Here is a 27,748-nt window from a genome sequence, read left to right as displayed (position 1 = left end):
AAATTTTCTTTTGCTCTTTGCTGTGCAGCTTTAGATTTTTGGATGTATTCCTCCTGGAGTACCAGGCAGGTATTTCTTTCCTTTCATTTCTGAAAAAAATCAATCAGCAGACTCTTGAAAGTTGTTAGAGATTTTAGTGAACATTATCAAATTGTTGTCATTGCTCCACATTATCATTGCATGATGATGCAGTGTCATCAAAGAATGATTTAAAAGTACATTGCCTCAAAACAATAAGGGAAATTTGAAGAATGTGATAAATTTTACACAACTAGATGTTTCAAGACTTGATATTGATTGCTTTTAACACCATAAAAAATTAATAGAATAGAATGTATGGGATGGTATAAAAAATTACATAAAAACCATAGTCCACTTAAATATAACACTTAAAATGAGGCATTTTTATTTATGACCCTTTGTACCACATTGAATAGTGAATGTGTCATCACTCCCACTGTGATAAAGAGTGACATCTTCATAGTTACTTTTGCTTAAAATGTGTCAGATATTTGACAGGGTAAAAATATACAGAATTTCACAAGACAATAAAATTCAATTTCAAGTCCCTTTTACTTCCCAGTCAAGTCGAAGTCCTTTCCTTTTCTGCGACCGCTTAGATTTATCTTGTGACCCCTTTAAGAGTCCTCCTGACTCCTGACCCCTCCTTAAGAAATCTGTTAAACTGTAACAGATAGTGATACTGTTTAATGGTGGTATTTCCCCAAGTGATGGAAGTCAAACATTACAGAAGTTTTACTTTTCATTTGGGTTAATGTTTTATCCCGGGACAAACCTCCCGAATGCCTCAAAGTGGGTTACAGCCAGAGCCACAGACTGCGCATGCGCACACGCGATATCGTCAACAAAGATGGTGCTGCACGGAGGAGCTCTGCGTTTAAACCTGCTGGTCAACAGCAATCACTTTTACAAATTCACCTCATTTGTCGGTGTCCGGTCGTTTTCTGAAAAAGTGTTATCTAAACCCGAAACGGCCAGTGCCTCAGAGACCACGGGTGACCATTTAATCTACACACAACAGCACTTTGCATTAAAGGAGTCCCTCAGAAAGGTATGCAGGACCGCTAACGGTGTAGCAAGCTGTGACGTTACCATGAAAACAATGATTGAATGTGCTTTACCTGTTGATATGTTTTTTTATATTTGAATACCCATGAGTCTTAGCTAAAGAGGAAGAGTGTTGTTCATCTTAATGTAACTGTAAGAAGCAGCGCAGGGGCAGTAAAACAAAAGTGGGTGAGAGGTCACTATACTAGCTTGTTATGTACAGTAGTTCACTTCCGCTGTTGGTGTCTGCTGTCTGTATTGCAGCTTCACAGAAAAGAAGTCAAATGGGTTCAACCATAGATTTGTTTTGATGGTGCTACACTTTAAAATGGATGTTAATGCATGACCCTCAAATGACTTCATAAGCCCACTTCAAGGCAGAGGTGCACAGAGGCTTCTCACACAAAACCAATGGTGTTTTCATGGTCCATCCCACACTTCCCACATCCCTGCTAAATAATGTCAGCCCTGCTCTTATCAGCATGTGTAACATCTATCTCTGCTCTTAGGCTGGGATTATGTGAAGCTATGGTTAAATTTGTCACTTCAGATTTGTAACATCAGGTGTTACATGCCAAGAATCATTGTGTGACTGACAGCGTGTTGGCTTGGGTGGTGACTCACAACCCTGAAATAATGTGAACATAATGAAAGAAATGGGGAAAGGGGTCCACAGCCTTCAATTTAAATCAATACTGCAAAAAAAGAAGCTATTTTTAAGTAAAGTCTGACGTCATAGTTATAAGTACATGCTTTTACTTTGTTATTAACATGTGTCTTAGAGGCTGATGTTTGCTAAACAGCATTAGCTTGCTTCAGAGAAGGTTATTTAGCATGTGAAGACCTTTTGACTTGCCAGCATTCTTACATTGTCAGTCAGCTTCATGTTAAAACATTTCTTCCCACTGCAAGACAAGTAAATGGTTTCTGATATCAGAGAGTTTTAGATCTACAATGAGCGGGCCATGAGATTCAGATGAAACTACCAATTAAGGCAGTGGGGCCAACCAGTCCCACCAAAACAGGATTTAGGATCTAAAAATCAGTATCTGCAAATTATGGTACAAAAAAATCAAAGCAAGTATTAGTAATCAGTCTGACTCATTATCAGTCTGACTCATTTTGGAAATATATATATTACTAGACAGACTTTAGAGACAGAGGCTGCAAAAATAACAGCAAGAGCCTAATTTAAGGCAGGCAGTAAATATGTTGCGGTAAATGGAGGGAAGCTTGTTGTGTGACTAAACCTTCAAAGGATGCGAGTAGGTTGAAAATAAACTAGCACTGGGAATATTGGGAAGGATGAAAATGTGACAAGGAAATGCAGAACAATATGTTGGCGGCCCAGGAAAGGGAACTTGAGGCAGTGTGGTTTATTAAAAGAATTCACTGAAGGGTAGTGTGTGTTTATAGATGGTAGCCAAGTGGGGTTATAGGAAATCCTTTAGTCCTTTGTCAGTATAGATGTGTGTGTTACATTAAGTGTTGTATTCATGGGCTCACAGATTGAATAAAAGAACTTCCATGCCAAGAAATTAGTCAGTCTGGCTTCCAGCAACTCTCAAATGTACAAACCATCAAACCAGCCCAAGTTGGTGTGTGTAGAAGGTCATGTACTGGTAATGAAGACGAGGAGACAAAAGAGATTTCCCTAGCATTTCTAGGAAGAAGCTATTCATGTGCAGTCTCCCTTGGTTTCAGACAGGGGTTTCCTTCTCCACACAACAAAGCCATTGCAGGCAGAAAATTTACATTTTTGTATTTTTATCTAGTGGAATTTGGTGGAATTTGTTTTTAAATTATAACATTATGCCAGACTAAATACATGCTTTTAATGTGTAAATTATACTTAAAAACAAATATACATTAGAAAGCCTTGCGACTATTAGCTATGTATTTTAATAAGTTATTTAATATTTTCCTAGAGGGACGAGGCTCTAATGCCAGTAATACACAGCACACTTGGAGCCGGAGGATTGAGTATGTGTTTTGTTTACAGACACTCGTTTATTCTAAATAGTACATTTTAATCTTGTCGGTTATTGGTCAATTGTTGGTTAACGAGCATCGGATATCGGTCAGAAGAAAAATTCAAAATGGACATCCCTTAATGGTACAGTAAAATCTCTGATGGTTGACAGAGTTTCAGAGTACATGTTGTCATTTTGTGCAGCCCTGATAAGTATCATGATTGGCAAACTATCTTGATTGTACCAAATCTTAAACTAACCTAGAGCTGTACTTCACGGGGAGTAATCCAGGGTGCCACGGGTATAGCTCAGACTCCACTGACCACTGACTGTCTGGTAATGGGAAGTGGTTCTGGTATGCAGTAACCTTTGTGAAGAGATGTGGGATTACTCCCTGATGACCTTTATGCTTCCCATTCCAGCAGCTCATCGTCCCTCCCTTTCCCTCGTCAGGATCTGAACTTTGAACACAGAGGAGTTTTATGCGGGGTAAAGGGGACCAGTACCTGCCCTTTTTAACTCCTTGTTGTTGTATTTGATGTGATGTAAGTTAGCTTGATCTTCACAGATTCCTATCTGTTGAAAATAAGATTCATGTCAATGTTTTTTGTTTGCCTTGTATTCATACATTTCAGTCACTGTGTTTTTCTTGGCTGGTCAAATGGCTGACTGGTTTGGTTTTGTGTGTTTTGGAGGGACAAAATGAGTGTGCAACACTCACTGCAATCCTGGAAAAATACCTCTGAATTCTTCTTCAGTACTCTGCTATTTTTTTGTTTTTGTTTGAATGGTTAAACACAGGCCTAGTGTAGCTCACTGATGGTTGTGCCTTCACTCTCAAGCAGAGATTTACTGAAGCTACATGAAAGAATAATCAAGTAGGGTTTATTTTCCACAATCCACATTATTACACATGGCTTATTTAACTCCTTTCATTGTCTGAAGCTTAAATTTGATGATTCTTATTTCCACTAAATACCTCTTTTGTTTTAATGATTACTTTTCATTGGCTTTACCCACCATTTAGAGCATATTGTACTGAGCAGAGAAATACATTTATGGAGCAGACTTTCAATGGCCTGTTGAAACCATGGCCCATTAAAAATGTTTATGCATTTAAGTGAATAACACCAATAGCAAACAGGTTGCAGTTGCCTGTGATATTTTGACAGACAAGTGCAGAGCCATTTGATGGGGACATTTTAATTTGAAAAGCATCCAGCAAGAAACAGACAAGGAAAGTCATAGCACATTAGTTTTTATTTTATATTTTTATTTGTTAATTTGTTTGATTTTTACCAACAGTATTTTGCAGAAACTGTTGTTGACACTATGCACTAAAACTTCCTGTTGACAAAGCCTGCTGTGCCAGGTGGAGTTCTTAAAAAAAAAAAAAGAGACTGACAACAAAAGTACCACACAAACTGTAACCTTCACAACAGATATACAGCCTATTCTCTATGAAGCAGCTTGAGCTCCCACCAAAATAGCACCATATGAGCGTCTCAATAGATTGGTCATTCATAAGCGCCTCTCCAGCTGTGGACCACTTGGCAGTGCTCGAATTGAGTCAGGGCACCAAGGTTCAATAATTCCAAAGCCAGGTTGTAACCCACTCAGCAGTCCCTGCCGACATTTTGTTCATGACTCACAAAACAAGGCTCAAGCCATAAACACAATGCTGCTTGATTTTGGATTGGAGAGACTAAACAAAAGCTGCTCGCTGTTGAAGAAGATTATGTAAAATTCTGTTAAAAAATTACCAGAACCCATTTGTTTCAGCCTCATGAATTTTTTTATTTTATTTGGTTCTGATACAAATTAACATGAATCTAGTACATTTGTTGATATATCATATTAACCTGTTATTAAAATCACATATCAGCCAGTTAACGTCATCCATCCATCATATAATGGAAGTTGTTCCTTAACCAAAGCTGCAATATGTTGCTTTTTTGTTGTTCCACTCAAAAAGCATATAATATAGTCATCCTTCATTCTTAGGCAGTTGTGTATCCCGGGCTTTGTGGCCGGATAGATGGAGTGGCTGCTAACCCAGAAGGAATTTCATTAGTATGGGTTTCAGTACCAAGCTTTATTTTTGCTTGCTGTTCTAAATATTACTTCAGAGGTTTTTCTACCCTGCCAAGAAGAAATTGGTGGGGATGCTGTGAGTCATTAAAATATTGGCATCCGAACGGTTGAATGGAAAGATGCCGAATATCGGCGCAACATTGGCTACCAACTGCGCCAGGACAAAAGTATCAGTATCAGCCCTTGAAAGCCCATGTTCCATATTTTTTTTTTTTTTGTATTCAACAACCATGCCATTTTTTCTTACCAACATTTTCACTGAATTATTCTGTTACAATTTCGTATTTAGTGCATTTTTTTCTGCTCCAAAATGACATGAAAATAAGATTGGGAGTAATACCAAACCCCTGTCATTGTTTTATGAGCCCGCAACCAGTATTATTTCATGTCTACAGCCAAGCCTTGGTTATCAGTGGGGGACTGATAACATGTACATATAGGAAATAGCATAGTGTGTATCCTGTCACTGTATTCATCATTGTCATCATTATAGATTCAACATCTAATGCAGTTTTCCAGCCTGCTTTCTATTCATTGATATGTAATACCTTATCTTGCTGTCTGCTGGAGATAGATTACATAGACTTAAGTAAGAGATGAATAAGGCACAGCAGGACAGCTGTGTATGTAGAACAATTGTATGTGTTTTTTGTTTTTTTTCCTCCTTGCTTATATCCTTTTGGTCTCAGTTGTGAGACAGGAGATAGGATAGTAGGGCTGTAATATGTGGAGTTAAAAAGAAACATACAAACATATGTGCATTTATGCTCAAAATTCACCAGGAAAAAATGATTAGCATAATTCTGCGCACACTGTAAGTTACACGTCAACATGCATAAATATGTCAGCTCTTTCCCCTGTTGTGTTTGTGCTATAGATCATCGACCAGGAGATCAACCCCCATGTAGATCAGTGGGAAGCTGAAGGCAAGTTTCCAGCCCATAAAGTCTTCAAAATCTTAGGGAGTGCCGGCTTTCTAGGAGTCAACAAACCAGTTGGTAAGAGTGCTAGATTATCTGTCTGTATTCACAACATTCATTTTCATAAACACACTTTTTGGGGGATGCAGTCGGCTGGTGATTAGCACCCCACAACAACAATGTCCAAGGTTGAGTCTCCCACTCCTGTTATGAGTTTGGCATGAACTAGCCCATAGGAATAAAAGGCTGTGTTTGTATAGCCACCTGTATCTTTGTTAGAGCTGTAATTGATGAGCAGTGCATGCTGGGATAGGTTCCAACCCCCACGACTCTGCTGTGAAATTTAGGATTGCCTAAATGTGAGCGATTTTGAGACAACTCTTTCTGAAAAATGATGAGTTTAATTAATCTTGTGTGTTTTTGTGCGTTATCAGGAGCAGAGAGATAGAAAAAAGTCTGTTTGATTTAAAGACCCAGACGCCCTTTTTTATTTTGGTTTCTGTGAAAGTATCTAAGCCTCCCAGGGAAAGATAATAACCATCACATAGCAGTGCCAAACTCAGTGCATGTTTCTTGCTGTTGGAATCAAAAGCCGTTTGCCTGTTTGTGTGTCACATGTGGCTTTAATTTTCACAAATCACCAAAAGTCTTGTTATTTAATACAGCGATTTTTGTCTAGACATGTCTGTGAGCAAACTACTGAAAACCCACCTGCTTTTCGCCCTTTATTTTAGTTAACCCAGTTGCCTTAAATGGACAAGTCAAGACCATTAAAAACACTTACAGACCCAGAGATGTTTGGCTTGTGTTTGCAGAATATATGTGAGTAACATATAACATGAGAGTGGCTCTGTAGTGTAAGAGTTGTGTGTATATGAGGGAGAGAACTTTAGTCTGTTCGTATTCTTGGGAATTTTAGTTGGTAATTCATAAAATATGAAGAGCAATGATACATGCAGTTGGGACGTGTTATTTCTGTTTCCAACGCAAAAACTCCCTTGATAAATCTGTAATATATCAGAAAATTGAAAAGGCCTTGGCACAACATAAATATTGCTTTTAAGGATACCATTTTTAATCCAAGAATACATGTGAGTAACAGTCACTCAGAATCAGCCACAAATTGGTGGTTAGAATTTGTCTGAACCAAGGGATAGGCTGTTCCAAATATATCCTGCTATAGACAAGAAGCTGAGGAATCCTTCACTGTGTGCACAGTTTGACTGCCTCCACTTCAATGAGCATTTGGCATGTCTTTTTTTTCGCTGCTGAATTCATGCTCCATTCATTTTCTTCACTGTCTGTTTGACAGCCATACATTACAGTCGGTCTGGTTTCAAAATGTTCCCACTGTGATGATGGGTGCTGGTGTCACAGCAGCATCCCACAAACAGCTGTCTGCTACAGTATAGCCCATTTCCAGATGTGGAGCCAGCTGGGTCACTGCTGGGGTGGAGGAGGGAGCAGGATAAGCACAGTACAGGACCACGAAATATTTGTGGTTGTGATGTCTAATTCATTCTGAATATGTGAAAAGATTTGTGGAAAGCATTTGACATTCAATAGCAGAGGTCTAAAGTTTCATATATTCAGTTATTCCCAGAGTAATAGTTTTATTTATCTCAATGAACTTGCCTGCGCTTGTCATTTCCTCTGTCTTGCCTTAATAACATCACCGTCATAAAAACAGCTGTAGTGGATTATCTGACAATTAAATGAAATGCTGAAATGCACAAATCGGTGTTGCACAGTGAGTCCTGTGAAGGAGAGTCCACCACAGGTCTGTAGGTCAAAGAAGAGGGAGGGCGAGGGAATTAAAATGTGCTGAGTACACAAGCCTTAAGCATTAGTTGACAGGATTAGAGAGGAGGAGCAGCCAAGCGGAAGACTGTGAAGACACAATGTATAATCAGGTGGCAGATTACCTGCTATCATGTATAGCACAAGAAATTTTTACAAGATGTCAATAGATGCACATATATATTCAGTAAATTAAAATGAATTAGTAGGGTGTTGCCATGACATTTTTCAGTATGTATTTTAAATTGACCATCTAGTCACTGGTTCAGGTCTTTGACACTTACACTAAAATGTAAAAACCTATTTTAAAAACTTTTTAGATAAGAGCTAAAACACAAACATTGTATTGTATTCAGATAAAAGACAGTTACAATATTATGGAGTTGAGCTCCTTTTGATCATTCTGGCTTGTTATTTGCTTTAATATTAGGAAGAACCAAAGTTGCATAGTACTGGAAGTCTTCAGATAAGTGTAGAGTTACTAAACCTAGACATGTTACTTTGCAGCAGTGCTGACTAATTAGGCATACTACCACAGAATTCTGCACTAGGTTAATTAACTTAGAGGCTCGGATCAAAAGGAATAAGGATTTAGGAGACTGTTCAGTGGTGAAATGATTGATGAGGTGGGAGGATTGTAATTTATGCATAATACAAATCCACTTATTTTAGGAATTATCCAGAATCGAGTGATATTGTCTTGATATAAGTTCACTCTGCCTTTTTCTGCCTTGTTTCAAGATATAGACACAATTCTACACAAATATAAATTGCACAAGGAGCAATGGGAAATTATTTAACTCAATTGTTAGAATTATATACACAATTATAGTCAGTGAAAATATAAATCTCAAAAGCTTAATACATGACCAAATAACATCTAAAGACTGTGTCTATTTTCTGTTTGTTTGTTTGTTTGTTTGTTTCTGTGTGATCATGGGAGGCATTTTACATTCAAAATGCAGCTCTAAAGAGTTAAATAGTCCATACCACTGTAATTTTTTAGAGCTCCCCTGTGGGCAGTGATGACATTAAATCTGAGAAAAGCAGAAAAACAGAGCACTGACAATGGGCGAAATAGACTTAAGGCAACTTTAAATGGCCATATATTTGAAACTGGCAACAAACTTTCTATTTACAACTCCTGGAGCCATACAGTACAGTATGTGCCTTTATTAAGTCCGTAGACAACCAGATTCAACACTTATTTTCCACTCTTTTTCTATGTAAAAGGAAAGGCGTTATTACCTTTCAAAACAGGAGACCGGGAAGTTTTCCCAAGGCAGCCATGTTGAGGAAGAAGACAGGGATGACCCTTGGCTCCCTGCCTGTTTTCCTCTGCTCTGACAGGGAGGTATCCGCAGTTCACACCATGCCATTGGCCTTGTGTCCTGTCAGATGGATAAACCCAACAGCCAGCACAGTTTTGCCTTTAACTGAATATTTTGGAGACTAATGTTTACTGGACTAACCTCCAGGGTGTTTCTGTTCTCACAATTTGGTCTTTGACAGTACCATGGTGAATGTGTTACAGCATCTACTTTTTATGTTGAAAAGCATTACTAACATTGACTGTACTGATTTTATATAACATTACACTGTAGTGGTGAAACATGAATTTGTGAAATGAATACTACTAGGGTGTTCACACGTATCCCCATTGTAGTAGTTGTTACAGATCTTTCATGCAAAGCAGCTTATGACAATGATTCATTATTCGCTGGCCGTATTTCAAGTGTTGTCATCAGGTCCCTCATGTTGGCAGCCATATTCAATGCAGGAAGAGAATAGAATATATTAGAAAACTACAGTATGCTACTTTCTCTCCTCTCTGATCTTTATCTTTAACCTTCCATATGTGCTTCATATGGAGCTCCACCTGAAGAGAACATGCACTGAGGAGCATCTGTTGTTCAGATGAAACATATGTGTATCGGACTGACATTTGTGACAGAATTTTGTTTGCTTTTCTTCTGCTTGCTTGTTCAACCAGGCAGCCTGCTGTTTTGTTTAAAGTGGGACAAACCTCAGTGCTTCCCTTGGTCCACATTATCCACCGCAGGGTTTCCGATGCTCAGAAACTTATCGCGGCACAGCTGCACCTGTTTCCTCTTATTTTTTGCTGCCCCACTCCCTTGTTTGCTTGCCCCTGTGTATCTCCCTCTTTCTCTGTCCCCATTTATTTAACTCGCTTTCTTTTATTCCGCATCTGTCTCTGACAATCTGCCAGACTGTTCTTTCCATTATTCGATAACTAGTCTGACGGGATGTTGAACCGCTTTGCCTCCATGTGATAAATTAGCTGACAATATTCATTGTCAATCACTGCTTGTATCCATCATCTAGTGGCTGTCATATTGTATTTAGTCATGGGAAAACTGAACACCAAGCATTTCATAAATGCTCAGTCTTGTTACTTTTGGCAGACATTACCATCAAAAGATTTGTCCTGAATAAATAACTGTCAGATTACATTTGCAAGACTAGCATAAGATAATGACATCCATTATTTGTACTGCAGAGACCACTCATTTTCATATTGTTTTGTTTTGAATGGATGTGTGAATGTTTAGCACAAACGACCTGAGAGAAATGCAGTATGAAAGTTAGAACATTGGCTGGCTAATTCCATGAGTAGTGGGCAGAAAAATGTATATTAGTGTAAAAACCAGGCTATTCATTTCACAATGGATGCGGCAACTGATGATGAAAGGTAAAGAGATGGCTCTTTATGAGGATAAGTGACAGAAAGTGGTGTTTTAAGCATGGTTTATAATGCACTATTCGACTCCATTAAGGACCTAAGGTCTTTGCAAATGTCTCCATTGCCAGAGTGCAGGAAATAGACATCCATTTTTGACTTATTCAGTAAATGGGCTGTTTAAAGATCAAAATCAGGTTTAATACACAAAGTAGAAATGACACTGAGATGACAGTGACCCTCATCTGCAGCATGCTGCTCATCTCCCAGCAGTGCTTTTTACACATAATTACAGATAGAGCAATTAATGATAACATCCTGTAATTAATTTGAGTGCATGCTCCAGTGCCAAGAGATCAGTTCAGAATATTATGTATGTATACCAGTGTGCTGTGTGTGCATGTGTGCGGTAGACAGTGATTTCATAACAGAGATAACAGAAAAGATGGAAGGTAGACAGGGAAGTTGGGTCCAAGGCTAGTTTAAGGTGACTAATGTAGTGATGGTGTGTATTTACCCAAAGTGACTTGCATAGAGAAGCCATTGTTTCTTCCTCTTTCGTAAAGCTCCACATTTGATATTAGTATCCTAATATTCAATGTGCATAAATAAAGAAAATATCATCTCTACATAAAAACGCACAGTGAACTGTCAGCAGTAGTTAAAGGAGTGTGTGTTTCGTCCTGTGCAGAGTATGGAGGTTTGGGACTGGACTTCAGCTACAGCGTAGCAGTGTCAGAGGAGCTGGGCAACATCCGCTGCGGAGGCATCCCCATGGCCATTGGTGTACAGACCGACATGACTACTCCTGCACTGGCCAGGTACAATCTCAGAAAGCCTCTGTAGTGTTACATAACTTGAATCCAGTGTTTTCATTCTTTCCTTAAAGCAAACTCTGAACCGTTTGAGTTGCTGCCATGTCCTTATGTAAAGGCACATTTTGCCACTGAAACTAATCTTCCTTCACCGCTATCTTTTCTGTGCCTGAGTCACAACTAGTCTGTGACTCAGACTCTGGGTTTTTCCTTTTTACACCACCACTAGAGCTGCATGTGTAGTACATTTTCAAACATTTTCCTCCTGGGTGGATGTGTTTCATTTTGAGATGGTAAAAGATTGCTTCTATTTCTACCCCTGGCAAAAACTGCTGCCCTGTTTATCCTGATGGTAATTGTATTGTGTTTGAAATATGAATTTTTAAAACCAAACCATGTCCAAATTATGGAAGAAGAACCTTCATTTGAAACATTTTCGTCATCAGGATTGTCTGCTTCCTTTTTTTCATTTTAGTGTTTTTATTGGTCTGTCATTGACAGTGATTAAGCTGCTCTGGTTAACATGCAGTGAATTGTGCTGATGCTTAGATTTCACCTGATGTAATGTGACAATTGTACACTTTAATTAAATCCATAACCGTGCTATTTATACTGGATATACTAGCCACCCCTACATAAACATAAACCTTCTTCGAATATTAAAAAATGAAAGAGTTGTGACAAAAATATATGCACTGGAGGCTGAGTATTTAAAGGCAAATCAGTGAATTGATTACTAGTCTGCAGCACCATCTGCTCAGCTGTGATGTGACTCTGCCAACACAGTGGCAAGAGAATTATAAAACAATTGACATTGGAGTGCACTGCTACACAGACTAATGATAATCTCAATCACTTTTGACTGCATTATGTGTAAAATATATTTTTCTTGAATGTTGCTCAGTAGATCCAGTATAGATATAACTGAGATAAGCCAAAAGCATCTTGTCAAATTGTAGTAGGGGATCAGTTATTCACGGGGCTGGACACATTCACAACACAATATTAATGTGCAAGAAGATCAATAATATCCTGTCTTGAGAAAGGAAGGCTCTGCACCCTTAGGTTCAACACATGCATTTAATCATGAGGCTAAGCTTTCAGTCTTGTAGACCTCTGAACCGAAGAGAGGTCTGGCCAAATACCAAAAGCTTGCCTTTATGATTAAGTACTTGTATTGGACCTAAGAGTGAAGAGTAACATTTTATGTAAAATCTTAATCATTCAGGCTTCTGTAACTGTATCATGTGTCGTTACTCATGCACCCCACTGTTGGGCTGTACAAAGCCAAACTCCGTAGAGGGTATGTGTATTAATATATTTGGTAATTGTTTGTCTGACTCCTGTATGGCCTTGGCTTGTTGTGTGATATCCTCCTGCTATGAAACAGCTGCTGGTGACAAAAGACAGAATTCAGGGAAATAGACAGTCGCAGTCTCAGGAGGTTAATTAGTGGATCTACACTTGCCTGCAATGAGGTTTAAGTACTAAGAGAGCAGCAAAAAAAAGGGTTACCATGGGAGCATTAGGATCCTCTGTCCCAGTGGAACTGTAATTGCCTGAAACGTGTCAGTGTTGTCTTAAAGCATGGATTCTGCTATTCCATCCCACTTTTGTTAGACATTAACCTGACAATCATGTTTGTATTAGATATAGAAAGTATTAGATACTTGCTTTTGGAAAGGAAACCAATGAGGGATGCACTTAGGTTCTCCTTAGTGTCATAAAGTAACTAATTCTTACTAATATTCTTTCATTTCTTCCTATTTGTGTGCAGGTTTGGTTCAGCTGAGCTAAAGAAAGAGTTCCTCCTTCCGTCCGTCATGGGGGACAAAGTGGCCTGCCTCGGAGTTAGTGAAGTTGGAGCTGGCTCTGATGTCTCAAGTACGTCTTGCCTTCATCGCCTTCCAGTCATTTATTATCATATAATTTCCTTTCTAGCCCCTGAAGGATCCTTTTTGAATTCACTGCAAAAAATAATTGAGGTGCCAGAAATAAAGCAGTTATAATCAATTTGGCACTGATATTCTGCCAGGAGAGAACGACGGCATACAGCAAGCAACAGACTGTATACAGACCTAATTTCACTGTTGTTAGATTTCACCACTTTCTTGGACCCCACTGTATATAGAGGGTATTTTAAAGGGTATTTTTCCTGGATTAGTATGTATTGTTTGACACCTAGAGTAATACTACAGCCTTAGCTCTGGTGAAATCCTGCTCTAAAGTCTATTGATTTATGTATCAAAAATATATTACCTATTCATCCATTAAAACTTTTCATTTAACCTTCTGTCCTCACACTCTCTCCATCCATTTACACCCTCGTCGATTCAGGTATCCGGACCAAGGCAGTGAGGAAAGGAGATGAATATGTGATCAACGGGGGAAAGATGTGGACTACCAACGGTACCCAGGCTGATTGGATGTGTCTCCTTGCCAACACCAGTGACGGGCCTCCACACAGGAACAAATCTCTCATCTGTTTGCCCATGAACCTGCCAGGTAGGAGTCAGTCACAAAAGCAGAAGGCCTCTTCATGGAGGAAAACAAAGAAAATTTGACATTCCTGCAGAATTCTACAGAATTTCTATACCGGTTTCATAATAGCATTTGTTATTTATATTTATTATTAGTTTTCCAAGACTTTTTCCTCTCCACTGTTGCCAAGTTCTCGCTCATGGTGGGAACTGTTGTAACAGTAAAGTGCCTTTAGACAATGTATGTTATGATTTGACACTATATAAATGACACTGAATTCAACTGAATGGTGACAGTGATTTTGTTTTCTGTCTTACCCACCGTAGGAGTGCACATTGCCCGCAAGATAGAAAAACTGGGTATGTGGTCATCAGACACAGCTGAAGTCTTTTTTGATGACGTCCATGTTCCTTGTAAGAATATCATTGGCCAGGAAGGCATGGGCTTTACATACCAGATGCTTCAGTTCCAGGAAGAGAGGCTCTGGGCAGTGGCCAACAGTGAGTGAGCTTTACTTGATGATCTTCATCTCTCCCTCTCCCCCGGCCACATCCAGCCATCAGACGTCATCTCCCCCAGTTGAACTTACTTGTTCACTTTATCTTTCACTGTCCTGCTCCTCTTTGTCTTTTCTTCCAAGTCATCTGTCTCCTGTAGATTCAACAGGAAAAAGTTCAGTCAGTTTGTGCTATTACTTCTGTTTTAGTTTTAGTTTATATAAAAAAAAAGGAGTCCAGATCACATACTTAATTAATCTCCTTTAAAATAGCTGCTTGCTATTGAGTTTGAGTTTCAAGCATGAGTCAATATTTTCTTTGGCAGGCTTTATGAGAAATGTAGCAGAAGTGAAAATCTACATGATATCACTGACACTGATGCATTAGTGTGTCTGGCCTGGTGAACTTTTATACAGCATAATATAAATCAGAGACACTCACGGACATGCATTCAGCTATTGCTACCATCAAAGGATTTTTTAAATTGCAAAACAATATATGAATAAAAAACTTTTGTCGTTGATGTTTAGTAAAAGCCCACGTTACGTCTCTGCCTCTTAACATCTGTAGTCGTGACAATGATGGACAACATCATTCAGGAGACCATCCAGTACACAGGGCAGAGGAAGATCTTCAAGCAGCCTGTCCTCTACCACCAGTCGGTCCACTTCAGGTTGGCTGAGCTGCAGACAGAGGTTGAGCTGCTCCGCTCCCTCCTCCACCGTGCTACAGGTAAGGGCCACCTGAAGGGGAGAGAGCATAACAAAAAAAAAAAAAAAAAGAAAGATTATTGTTAGTTTGGTGGCGTTTGCTGCACTTGAATAGCTCTGTTCCCTCTAAGCGTCTTTCAGGTTTGGTTCAGTGCATGGAGATACACAGAATGAGTTTAGTGTTATTAAGACAGCTGTAGGGTACCTGTGCAAAAGTGTGTTTGTGACTTTTATTTATTAGTAAAAAAAAAAATGTATATGTAAATGTATATGTACCAAATATATATTTGCAACATCCACTTTTATGCTTGTGTACAATTACCCTTAAAAGTCTGAATTTGAAACGTAGATGCTTTGGTTTGCATGTGCAGTGTTTTAGGAAAATCACTCCCAATGACTGCATGCAGCTGACCTCATGGTGCTTAATACCATAGATAAGACTGAGGCCCCAGTAACAGAGGCCACGGTTGACTCAGCTCTACAGGAATGATGTGAATACCAAACTAGCCTTGAGTGGCTGATGTGTCCGTGTATAATGCAGCAGGTTGGTTTCAAAGATAGAGAGCACTGAGCAGCCTGGTAGTGATAAGTCAACAGTGAACAACATTGTGCTTGCCTAGCTATTGAAAGCACAATAATTGGTAGCTTTACCGCTTGCTACTAGACTGCTAAAGCAACACAAGGAAAATTTTCACAGATGAGTCACCTGAAACCAGTGTCTGGATTTTCACTCCATGTGATTTGGCTGGAATTACGTTCCATCCTGTTCGGAGGGTATTTTATTTTTAAGCCATATTTTAGACATTTTAAGAGCTATGTTAACATAGTCTTCTCTGTCTTTCTGTGTTATTGTGCTATCTAATTTTTATTTGTGTTAATTGCTGTAGAGATCAAAGATCAAAGCCTACTGCTACTACTACTGGTAGCCTACTACCCTACTATTAATTGCTAACCTGCCCTACCAAACTTGTTTTTGTGTGTACTGGCTTCACGTCAGTACCCCACAGGCTTGGCGACCTATATAATTGGCACATACCCAGCTCCTCCAAAATACAACCCAAGGGCTTTCAACTGCAGCGTTTATGACATGAATATGTTGGTGCATCTGAAGGGCGGGCGTCCAAGGACTTGTGGTTTTCTTGTTGTGTTTGTAATCAATCCAGTGGTTAGCAGCTTAGAATGAATTAATCTAGCTGGGAACGGTTCAAGTCAGATTTGCTTTCCCAGAACGACATCAAAGCGTTTGCATCTGTTTGGCACAGGTAGATAAGCACACACATACACACACACACAAACAAACTTTCTCACACACTGAAACAGGGAAAATCATGCAGCTCATACATGTTCCTCTGGAGGATAGCTACAATAGAGGCATTGATCAGTTGCACTGGGAAACGGTCTGAATGGGAAAATCACTGAATCAGTCGGCCACAGGTGACCACATTTGTTTGTTGTCTTTGTTTTCCTCCCTCCCATTCTTCTAAATTCTTTGCTGGGATTTTTCTCTCACCACTTCTCACCTTCCTTTTTTCCTGCAGCATTGTACATTAAAGGCAATGATGTCACCAAGCTGGCATCCATGGCCAAATTGAAGGGTGGCCGTCTGGCCAGAGAAGTGGCTGACACCTGTCTCCAGTACTGGGGAGGGATGGGTTTCACCAATGATGTGATGGTCAGCAGATTTTACAGGTGAGACGAAACTGAAATATAGTATTTTATCGTTTTTTGTTGAGTGATTTGGTTTTAAAACTACTATTACGGCTTCCCTGTTATTCAATGAACCATATAGCAGTGGTTTATTGCATCACAATGCACTGATCTTCATTTACTTCCACCCGTTCACTCTGTTCATCTCATCCTAAAAAAAATTATATCTTATTGCATAACCACGACATTGCAGTAGCACTCTCTAAGTCAGGTTGCTAGCCAACTGTTATTGTAACCGGCTGCCAACTATGTGCACTTTGGTTAGGGTGTGATAGTTTTGTGGGAACAGTAACCTCACGAGTCAGCAGGAGCTTGATTAAGACCACGGTGAATGAATTTTACAAGTCAAAAATAATTCCTTAACCAGAGTTGGAATCAGATTAATTGATGGTTTTTACAGAAACGCAGCATGTGATCACATAATTTTAATGATTGTTGAAGACCTGCAGTTAGGCTCAGCCTCCTGTTGTGCAGTGTTGCAGGAAGCCTCCTGCCTTGTTTATTCAGTGTTTAATCAAGTAACACTGTTTCATTTAGACTGTCAAACCCCGTACTTTACACTGTGCTGACATCTAGTGATGGGGCAAATAATGCAGCTGGAACAAGGCTTTGAGGAAGCAAAAAGCTGCCTCCTGGAGTTTTTTTTTCCAAGTAAATCACGTGTGGCAGGTACTGTGAGATGATTGTAGGGCAAGTTCCTCAATTTGTATGAACTTTGTCCTTTCCACAGGGACTCCCGGTTAATGTCGATTGGTGCAGGGGCTGATGAGGTCATGCTGGGAATCATTTGCAAGTACATGGACACGCTACCCAAGAAGTGATGTCATAACTTTGCTGATAATGAACTAATCGTTCAAAATGAATTGCTAAAAGAAAAAAAAAAAAACAGATCACCTAAGTGCAGTTTTGACTGATGTTTAGACTGGTTGATATACTTGCCTGTTTTAACAGTACTGTATGAAACAGACACAGAATAATGAAGCTTGTTATGTAATATGTAATGTGTTCATTTAAATATTGATTAACCCTTTACAGACAACCTATTTTTTTAAATAGATAAAACTAAGTAATGTGTATAAACTGACTGTTGTGTGAAATAAATATCCAGCAAAGATTCTGACTTTCTGTGCATCATTAACAAGTTTATAAAACCAAGTAAAATTCCAGTTCCTTATGTTTTCAGCACATTCTGGATGTGTTAAAGTAGCGTGCACTAATACCAGGCAATTCAGAGCTTAAAATGTCTTTATTTACATTAAAAAACATTTTTACAACAAAACTTAAACGGTAATGACGTACACTGCTATTAATCATTTGTATGAATGAGAAATGCTGTAATATTTCCATTCATTCTTAAAAGCAAATACAATTATTTGTTTCAGCTAGCATTCTATAACTTAATCACTTTTGACACAGGAGTGGTTTGATAAAGGAATCCACAGATTTGTTGCTGTTTACCATTCAATATGCACACTACTGCTTTAAGATTCTTGACACAGTAGTATGTTCTCCAGTTATGTTTAATGTTATGATGCATCTTCTCAATTCAGGTGAATTGGGCTGATATCATGTACATACAAATACTGGCACTGTCTACTTATGGTATATATGATACCTTCACGTGATCATTAGTCAGCTCGGACCTTTTGCACAAGTTGTAATGTGTTAGGACTCCATCAAATAGCATCAGCGAGATTCCTTTCATGGCTCAATTTTGATTTTGGGGTCATTGTATGAAGTGCTCACAGGAACCAGTAAAGCTGAGACACAAAAATCCCTGCCTTTCCTCATCATCGTTATGTTGGTCTAGTTTTGAGATACATCAGCATGGCATAGACTGGGGAGGAAGATGTGAAGTTAAAAGGGCCAAATCCAGGAGGATCCTCTTATCACCTCAGCTTGATGAACCAGTACAGGATGAAGAAGACGAAAAAGCAGAAGAGGAGCATGTAGCACAAAAGTTTGGTCTGACTGCCTCTGGATAGCTGCTTCACTCTACCAATGGTGGCGCCAAGCAGGCCGCCTGTTGAGTCAAAGTCTGTATCCTAGTGTGGGAAAGAGGGATAAAAGTCTAAAGTCCATACAGGCCAGCAAACAGACAACACTCTGATCTTTGAATATGTTATTGTTATATCTTATTTGACAGTGGTGGAATGTAACCAAATGCAATTAATTGTGTACGGTACTTTGAGTACAACTACTTGTACTTCACTTGAGTACTTCGATTTCATGCTACTTTATACTTTTACTCCACTACATTTCAGAAGGCAGTAGTGTACTTTTTAATTCCTCTACATTCATTTGACAGCCTTAGTAACTAGTTACTTTGTATACTAGGGCTTATCATACAAAATAAATGGTCATCTTATGAAAATATGATGGATTAAACTACCCAACAGTATATAATACTAATATACTTGAGACTTTACGCAGGATATTTACCTGTAATGGAGTTCTGCATTTTTACATTGTGGTATGTCTAGATTTTTCTTTAGCAAATAATCTGAATGTTTCTTCTATCGCTCATATTTTGTTATAACATGTAAGTCAAACTCACCATATCATCCAGCATTTTATTCTGGTATTTCACTTCCGTTCCAATGTCAATAGACAGCTGTTAGATCAAACGTCGATAAATTAATATCAATATACGAATTCTCAGAGAGAATAATAAACACAACACAGGAACCGTTAACTAGCTGGTATAGTTAATTGGAAGTTACATACACTTTTCAAAGCGTTGACTTTGGCTCTCAGTCCCTCCTGTAGATGTTCATTTTCCTCTTCATGCATACTGTATCCACTTGCCACATAATTCCCAGAGCCTCCTTCACCTTTATGAAACAACAACGTTAATTAATACACAGTTAGTTAGCTACTATGTTCGCATTACATTTCGAGAGTTGTATAAATTTGGGCCTGGCGTACACAACAACGAGCATTCATTCACATTTGATAACAAAATTGGCGAACGTTAGCTAAGTAGCAATCAAGCTAGGTATGGTCTTAAAAAGAACGTGAACGTTTGTTTCTTACCCAAACCGGGGCGCCTCATCTTGATCCGCTAAAGGAAATACTGCCCAGTGGTGTTAGTAATGTGTGGGGCAAAAAAATGAGATCAAGTAAAGCAGAAATGACAGTTATCAGGTAACAGCGTAACTGTGGGAAGTCCAAGGGAAATCTAAACACATCAGCAAACGCCACGATACCATACGGTGGCCGACGAGGACAATCTTTACCTGAATCGCGATTGCAAAAAAGAGATGCGTGAATGCAAAAAAAACCCCAACAAAAAACAGACTACATAAACACACTAAATAGCATGATGAAAATTTTGATTGAAATAAATCGTTGGTAGAAAATATTTAATCAATTTGAAGCGAGTGTGTGTGTGCCGTGCATGTACGTCTCAGTTGAGTTTACCGTTGAGTGCTTGTGTGTGTGCCTATAGGGGAATTTATTTTAATGTCATACAACTCACCTTGAAGTCACAGTAGAAATTAGCAATGAGAAGTGACAAGGCCACTAACAAAGACAAAGTACACTCATCAGCATCTATTGACTATGGCTCATATGCAGGACTGACAACATTTATCTGTGGCTTAAAGAGGGAGTTTAAGTTAATCATTATCAGACAACAGTGTGCACTGCATGATCCTTTCCAATTAATGTGACAATTCCTATAAATGAAAAGCTTCTCTCTTCTCTCTTTTGCAGTCATGTCTTTCTCTCATTTTAATGGTGCTGTTTGATTATTAAAATGTTCAGTGTCAATAGTGAGCTTTTATAGACTTAATGCTACAGGAGCAACATCATAAGTTTTGACAAGAGTCAAAACTATAATTTTTAACTTGCCGTTGAACTTGTGATGCAAAAGACAATCATTTATACTTTTGGTTGCCAGGCTCATAGCAGTTGCTCGCATGAACTCGTAAAACATGGAAAATTAATGTATTTCAAATGGCCATTGGTTCAATGCATCATTTAAATATAATAAATATAATTACCAAGAAAAAAAAGAATGTAATTAAGAAGGAAACAACTGATTTTTCCCTGTATTACACCCAGCTTCAAAACTCAGCCGGCCCAAAAGCGCCAAACATCAATGGGTTAATCTCCCTTTGGTAGAAGAAGCATATTATTATGAGGAGAAAATTGCTATGATGTTCCTTTCAGACACACATTGCATCCTTTGAACCTTTTGAAATGTGACCGGCATAAACTGTAGACAAATGTCCTTTGTGGGTTTAATAACAGAGCTTACTGACACATCCATCTGTACTGCATAGGACAGAAAAGAGTTTTTCAATATTTCCAAAATCTTAGAGGTGCTATTTAGCAGTGATTAGCTTTCCCTATCTTCTCATAGATCATCTTTCACCTAGCCTTGTGCCAATATTGCAGGTGACATCTAATATGATATAAGAGATTAAAATGACTCTCATGACGTTAATTTATTCCAATCCAATATCTTATAAATAAATACAAGCATAAGCTCCTTGCTGCCATAATGCATTTCAATGTCCCAGTTCTCATCTTTTTATGTCTTACCCAAAGGCTTCACTGTATGCATGACCTTGACATGAGTGTCAAAAAAAAAAAAACACAGGATATTGATTGAACTGTGTGTGCACATCTCAGCTGCCTTTGTGGATCTGAGAGGATTGGTTTTATCATACGGGTCTTTAGAGTGGAGAGGGGCATTTAGAAACAGTTCTTTATCCTCACTGAAACTCTGTGGGTCCAGAACAGCACTGATGCAATGATCAATACACTAGCTCAAGTGCACACAGATGCATATGTGCCCATGCAGTCCTGTTTACACCATATGCTGTGGGTTACAGCCACCTTGTTTCCATCTCTTTAGAGACTACATATTTTGTGACAGCAGCTGTTAATCTTAGCTTAGCATAAAAACTGGAAACAAGAGGAAACAGCTAGCCTGGATGTGCCCAAAGGAAATAACAGTTTGTGTTACCTTTGGACAGTTATCATTAAACTTATCATCTAACTCTCCTCAAGTAAGCTAATAAGGATATCAAATAAGTATAGTTCCCAAAATGTCAAAAGGTTCCTGTAATTAGTTTTATCAAGAATCATTCATTCTTATTTTTTTTATCATCTATTAGGAAAAGAAATGGCAGAAAAAGGTAAATGCTTACTGGATAAATTATGCATTGGCTTATCTGCATGTAAAGTCACTAGAGTAATCCTCCAATAACTCATGGATCGGGATAAAAGGATACTCGCCAGTCAGTAAAGTATGCATGCCATTTGGTGAGACAAGACCATCATTTGATGAAAATTAGAACTGCTCATCTACCTCTGCACTGCACCTCTCACTTACTTCTGATGCTTAACAGTATCAGGCTCGCCATGATTAGCATAATTTCTCCAGAGAATGGAGCGATGAATGAGTCAGATGATGGAGGAGAAGAAGTGTAGAGAGAAACATGCCAGAGGATAAATCAAATGGATGTTATTCTACTTCCTATTAGTCTCTGGAGAAAAGATTTTGATTCCCACACTTAACATTGCTTTGAACCACACTTTAAAGAACTCTGCCTGCCCTTTAGCCATGCTGACAAATTCTCTGGCTTGTAATTATTATATCAGGATTTTGTGTCTGAATAGATGTGTGTTGTTCAGAATGGACCTAAATCATTTCATTCATCAGCAAATGTGATATTTGGGTGAGGTGGAAGACAGAGAGAGACGTTAAAAGAGAAAGAGAGGATGAAGGCTAAAATAAAAGACAAAAAGCCAATTGTACCGAATATATAGGGCCTCAAATAGTTCAATATTAGTAAATAAATGTTACATTATGAAATAAATAATCATATGAACACATAAAGTGCTTTCAGACAATTACATGCACCCCTTGACTCTCTTAGCATACTAACCACCTGCTAGTGAGCTAGCTAGATCCATATTGGCTACAACGAGTCAACTTAGCCAGTTAGCTGTCTAGTTAGGTAACGTGTAACCTGGTAAGATACATAAAAGGAGTATTACAACTGTGTATTGTGTTTATTTTCAGCAACACTACTTTGGCTTTGTTGTTGCTCTAGCTAACAAGAGCTAGTTAGCTAAATTTTGGTAACAGATGGTGAGCCTGCTAACGAGGCTGGGGAAACATGACTGTTGGCAGGCACTTGTGGGATTTAGATTCACTGTCATGAAAAGTGACATCATGAAATAAAAAACAACTTTTGAAAGAGGGAATTCTAAAATAAATTAAAAATTAAATAACATTTCATAAGAGTTTAGTTTCCATTTTATTTGAATAATGAATTAAATTATTTTAAAAAAATGATTGGCTTATGTATCTATTCAAACAAATTACTATTTGTTTAATTATGTCTTATATTTATTTAATATTGACCACTTTGGGGCTCCATACAAACCTACCACACTGACAGAGTCAAGTATGAAAACATAGGCTGTGAGAAGAGCAGAAGCATGTGGGTTTGAGTACATAAGGACAGAGCTGACACCACATGGCTCTAGGCTGGGAGAAGCTTCCCTAACTCTTGATCAGTATGGTGATGAGAGTAGGATTTCCTGACTTTCATCATATCTGGAAGGCTTGTGTCTACTGGGACCTCAATAATCATGGAGGAATTTGAGTAATAAGCACATTAGGCACAATGTTCTGCAGCATCATAAATGCCAGATTGCTCCAAATGAAAACCAAAGCTTAGAGGAGAAGCTGTCCTAGACCACAGAACGATATCTGCCAATCACAAAGAACAGAGAGTCCTTCTATATGTACATTATCTTATGAGAAGATGCAGATATTTGTATGCACATATACTATGTATGTTTTTTTTAGTTTCCCCATTTTATCGTCTCTTTTTAAGACTTTTTCAGTTAGATCATAGTATAGTTTATGTATTGTCATGCATTATTCTGTTCCATCACAGTTTGATATTGTATTGCTTTATCACAAATGGATACCAACCATTCATGCAACTAAAGGATAACTGAAATTGAAAATTGACATTGAGAAAGAGAGGGAGGGGGAGGACCAAGGTAGAGATGTTCCTTTCTCAAATTCATCTGTTTAAGAGCTCACATTTTAGTTTCATGGCTTTTCCATGTTGCTGAATTCCTTCAGGGGATCCCCTGTCATTCCTAATGAACAAGACTATTACTCACACTAAAATAAGTTGTCACCCCATTGTAGCCATGTTATTATTCATTCATATCATCTGTGCGTCAGTCTGTTTATGGGTAAGAGTGTGTGCGTCTGCATCTGCAGCAAACTTCTCCAATAAAAACAATATGACGAGACAGGCTTCATCTTTGTCTTTCTCTTGTTCAAACTGAGCTTTGATTTATGGGTTGACACTGACACTGATTCCCTTGACAAAGCAGATGTGTTTAAAATTAAATTGAGATATTGATTCACTATAGCGCTGTTGACCCCATTGGGAGCAGGCTTGAGTGGCTTTGTTTTCAGTCTGACTATTATGTACACAAGACTGTTTAGTCCTTTCTCACAGATGACATTTCAATCAATGAATGTCATTCAAAGGGCTTCTGACTGCAAATTACATTATTGTTTTCTTATCTGACCCATGAGTGGAGGGTAACTTGACGCCTAGGCTTTTTCCTTTTTATCCTTCTTCTCTGTCACACACACAAGCACACACATGCACACGTACACACACGCACACACACACGCGCGCACACACACACACACACACACACACACACACACACACACACACACACACACTGGCCTTAACCTAACCCTAACCATAACCAGTGACCCAAAAAAATCTATTAATGAATGAAAACCTACAAATAATCACTACAAGTTTAAATGTGTTAAAGATCATTGAGGAAAAACAACATTATACTATAGTAACATAGGGTTTAGTATGTACTTGCCCGAGTGTTTAACAAGCAATTGCACTTCAGTAGCATCTGTCTTTTGTACTGCACGTCTCTGCTTTAGAGTCATCTAGCAAAGTGTGTGTGGGCGCCAGCTGCGCTTGCCTGACCGAGGATGCTTTGCTGAATACAGTCTTATTTCCATTAGCCACACAGACGCATTGAGATTCAGCCAAGCCCACTGCGGGCTGTTTACCTCTAAGTATGATGTAACAGAATGTCAGTGAATCTACACCTGGTGAAAATTATCTTGCATTATGGAAATGGTGCCGAAATACTTTCTGACTTTGCATCACTCAGTCTGAAGATGATTGCTTCAGTGCAGAGGTGAAAAGTGCTTTGGTGCAACTACTTTAGTAGATTCTTAGGAAAAAATAAACTTGGGGTCGGAGGTTGCCTAAGGCCATTCAGTTTACTGGTCCCAGGTAACAAACTACCTTAATATAAACATACCGTATGTAATAAACACATACACTATTTTAGATGAGCATATGGTATATCAATTTTAAGATGCCTATTATTATATTCAGCTCTTTCCTTCAAATTAAATAGCAATACAACAATTTAAAAGGCAACAAGTAAAAGCACTAAAGTAGTAAATGTGCAGTTTTTATCATATATTATGTTAAAGGAGTTTTGTTTTGTTAGTAAGCTTGTTAGGATCATTGTGTAAATGACTCAGTTATCTACCACTGATCTTAATCTTTTGTTAAATGTCCAGTTCAGTGGTCACAACACTGTTGTTAACAACACAGTCTGTTATTTCCTTGATTGAGGCAAACGTTTGTCTCAGGATGTCTGCATATCGTAGACTGTTTTGGGAAACACTTTCAGTCTTCGTCAGACATTTATAGACATAACAAATATCATTTGCAGAGAGAGAGGAACTTGCTTGCCTGATTAGTAGCTACATCAGAATATGGTTGTTTTAAAGAAAACAAATATGCAGGTTATTTCACTGGAATAGTACATCTCTGGAAACATACTGATAACAAATGCTTCCTTTAGTACAGTACTAACAATGGATTTTCAAATATCCTGCCCTTCGACTCTTTTCTCTGAAGCCTTACACCACATTTGTCTTCACATTTCATCTGCTTTTTTGATTTGGAAACCTGCAAGCATTTCAGTTTTGCAGCCAATCACCCTGCAGCTTTAATTCATTCTTCATGAAAAAGACAGCTGTCAGTTAATGTTTTGAAAGTAGAGCAATTCAAATATTCTTTCCACAATGGACGTGGCCTATTTTATGTTCTGGTTAATTGTTTGTGTTCTTGTTATATCCTGCGTTAAAGCCTGTTTCTTTTACTATTCCCACTTATTTTAGTTGGAGCCACGACGCAGCTCCAGTCTGTAACTCTAAACTCTGCTGCACAGCTACAGTGTGGGCTGCATCAATATAAGCGATCGGTCAGGAGGTTTGCTCTGTCTGCAGGATCATGCATGGAGATTAAAGTCACCCACACACAACTGCACATCCCCTGAGCTTTATACCTTAGTTTGACTTGTTTACAAAGTCTGAGAAAAGAGCAGGGTTAGGTAAAAACAAATCCACTTAGTTGAGAAAATCTACCAAAATAACTGATTACATTTGTTGGAGAGTCATCCAAGAAAAACGAGTTGGGGGAAGAAAGTGTTTGGGTTTTTTTTTCAGCTTACAAAAGTGTGAGAGTCCATCCATCTATCATCCAAAATGCAGGGTCATGGGGGGACGGAGCCTATTCCAGCACATTCAGATAATCATGATAATGAGATGTCCTGCATAATAATACTGTGTGAACTAATTAGCTTTTCCTGTGTGTCCACTTGAAGGAGAAAGGTTTGCTGGGACACAGTTTAGAAGAGTGATTCATAAGCCTGCCAGGAGCAGATTGAGCTTGTTGTCTTTGATCATATTGTGAGAGCATTTCTGTCATCTCTTGCAATTCCTGCAGCCAACTTGGGCTCTTTCATTTCGATGTGGTTAGATGAGAACATTAATGTGCAAGCTGGTTTTGCTCTGGCCTCATTTTCACATAGGAGTCTCGCACTTTTAATCGTAATGGTGGCGACAGTTGGGGAACCAACCGCACAGACGTGCTGATACACCACTGAATCATTTGCTGCTACCACAAGCCTGACAGCTTTCTATTAACTGTCATGAATAGGATGTTTTTTTTTCTCTCCGCAAAAGAGAAAAGCAGACAAATCCTACCCTGATGTGAATTCCAGTTGAAAGGCTTACCAGTACACCAAAGTACACCAAAAACATAATCTCAATTTTATGCACCGCTGTGTCTCTCATGTCACCAAAGCTTTGGTCTACTGCACTTCTCCTCACTACAATATGTCACTGTGCTACATGCCTTTGTCCTGCAATAATTGAGTATCACCAGGGCTCAATTCTAGCACCCTCTTATATCCCTGGTGCTCTGCATGACAAGCTTTGACAAGTAATTCATAGTTTGCTGAGTACTGCTATGAATTGCTTTACGGTAATCTCCCCCCAGGGACGTGGCTTAATGTCAAACCGGCTGTTTTGTTGTGCCTGTAGAATACTTATTATGACCGAAGGTGGCCTCGCTCAGGTACAGTTTATGTATTTATGTCCAGGCAGGAGTGGCTTCGGGCAGTGTTTGGACTGTGAATTCCCATTGAACGACTGCAGTGGCAGCTGAGCACGACATTGAAGGAGCCATATGGTGGACATAATGAGGCTTGTTTACAAATTTCACTTAGGGAAAAGCAGAGCAATCTGCTAAATTTGGAAATGTTTGCTATTGCATGGGCTGAACTACAGCCTGTTTATTGAGATACATCATTGTTGCAACACTAGTCCTAATAGTCCGTCAGTGCTCTGTGGCCTGCATAAATGTTCTGCTTACTGACACATTACCACTGCTACTGCACAGTACACAGTAGTACAGCAGTACAGTAGTACACAGTGGCCAACAGATTTACTGTATGTTATATAAATAAGGTTTTATCTTATATTATGTGCCTCCCATATACTCTAATCCAAGTATGCATTTTGCATGTAAGGAGTACAGTTATTGAATGGTGTATAGATACACTAATCAGCATGTGCTTGTAGATACTGG

General features: G+C 38.7%; 2 protein-coding genes across 2 annotated transcripts; one reads left to right on the top strand and one right to left on the bottom strand.

Moving 5' to 3' along the window:
• Positions 1-850: 850 nt before the first annotated feature.
• LOC111223461 (probable acyl-CoA dehydrogenase 6) lies at positions 851-17,652 on the top strand. The gene is made up of 9 exons (XM_022747618.1): positions 851-1,072; positions 6,013-6,133; positions 11,248-11,377; positions 13,149-13,255; positions 13,709-13,876; positions 14,179-14,352; positions 14,920-15,081; positions 16,598-16,748; positions 17,497-17,652. Exons 1-9 carry the CDS (start codon positions 872-874, stop codon positions 17,585-17,587), a joined length of 1,305 nt encoding a protein of 434 aa, XP_022603339.1. The 5' UTR covers positions 851-871; the 3' UTR covers positions 17,588-17,652.
• Positions 17,653-17,993: 341 nt separating this feature from the next.
• On the bottom strand, positions 17,994-19,971 carry bet1 (Bet1 golgi vesicular membrane trafficking protein). Its single transcript, XM_022747617.1, has 4 exons — positions 19,803-19,971; positions 19,494-19,600; positions 19,324-19,380; positions 17,994-18,811 (listed from the first exon to the last, which is right to left on the bottom strand). Exons 1-4 carry the CDS (start codon positions 19,819-19,821, stop codon positions 18,656-18,658), a joined length of 339 nt encoding a protein of 112 aa, XP_022603338.1. The 5' UTR covers positions 19,822-19,971; the 3' UTR covers positions 17,994-18,655.
• Between the last annotated feature and the right edge of the window lie 7,777 nt (positions 19,972-27,748).

The sequence above is a fragment of the Seriola dumerili genome, unplaced genomic scaffold (assembly GCF_002260705.1).
Source record: "Seriola dumerili isolate Sdu_G_001 unplaced genomic scaffold, Sdu_1.0 BDQW01000110.1, whole genome shotgun sequence".
NCBI classification, from domain to species: Eukaryota; Metazoa; Chordata; class Actinopteri; order Carangiformes; family Carangidae; genus Seriola; species Seriola dumerili.
This window is presented reverse-complemented; position numbering and strand designations above follow the sequence as displayed.

Coding starts and splice junctions, on each gene's coding strand:
- LOC111223461 (XM_022747618.1), top strand. CDS start 872: ATGGTGCTGCACGGAGGAGCTCTGCGTTTAAACCTGCTGGTCAACAGC. Junction 1,073..6,012: donor TAAAGGAGTCCCTCAGAAAG/GTATGCAGGACC, acceptor TTTGTGCTATAG/ATCATCGACCAGGAGATCAA. Junction 16,749..17,496: donor ATGGTCAGCAGATTTTACAG/GTGAGACGAAAC, acceptor TCCTTTCCACAG/GGACTCCCGGTTAATGTCGA.
- bet1 (XM_022747617.1), bottom strand. Junction 19,381..19,493: donor AAGTCAACGCTTTGAAAAGT/GTATGTAACTTC, acceptor TTGATCTAACAG/CTGTCTATTGACATTGGAAC. Junction 18,812..19,323: donor ATAAAATGCTGGATGATATG/GTGAGTTTGACT, acceptor TTCCCACACTAG/GATACAGACTTTGACTCAAC.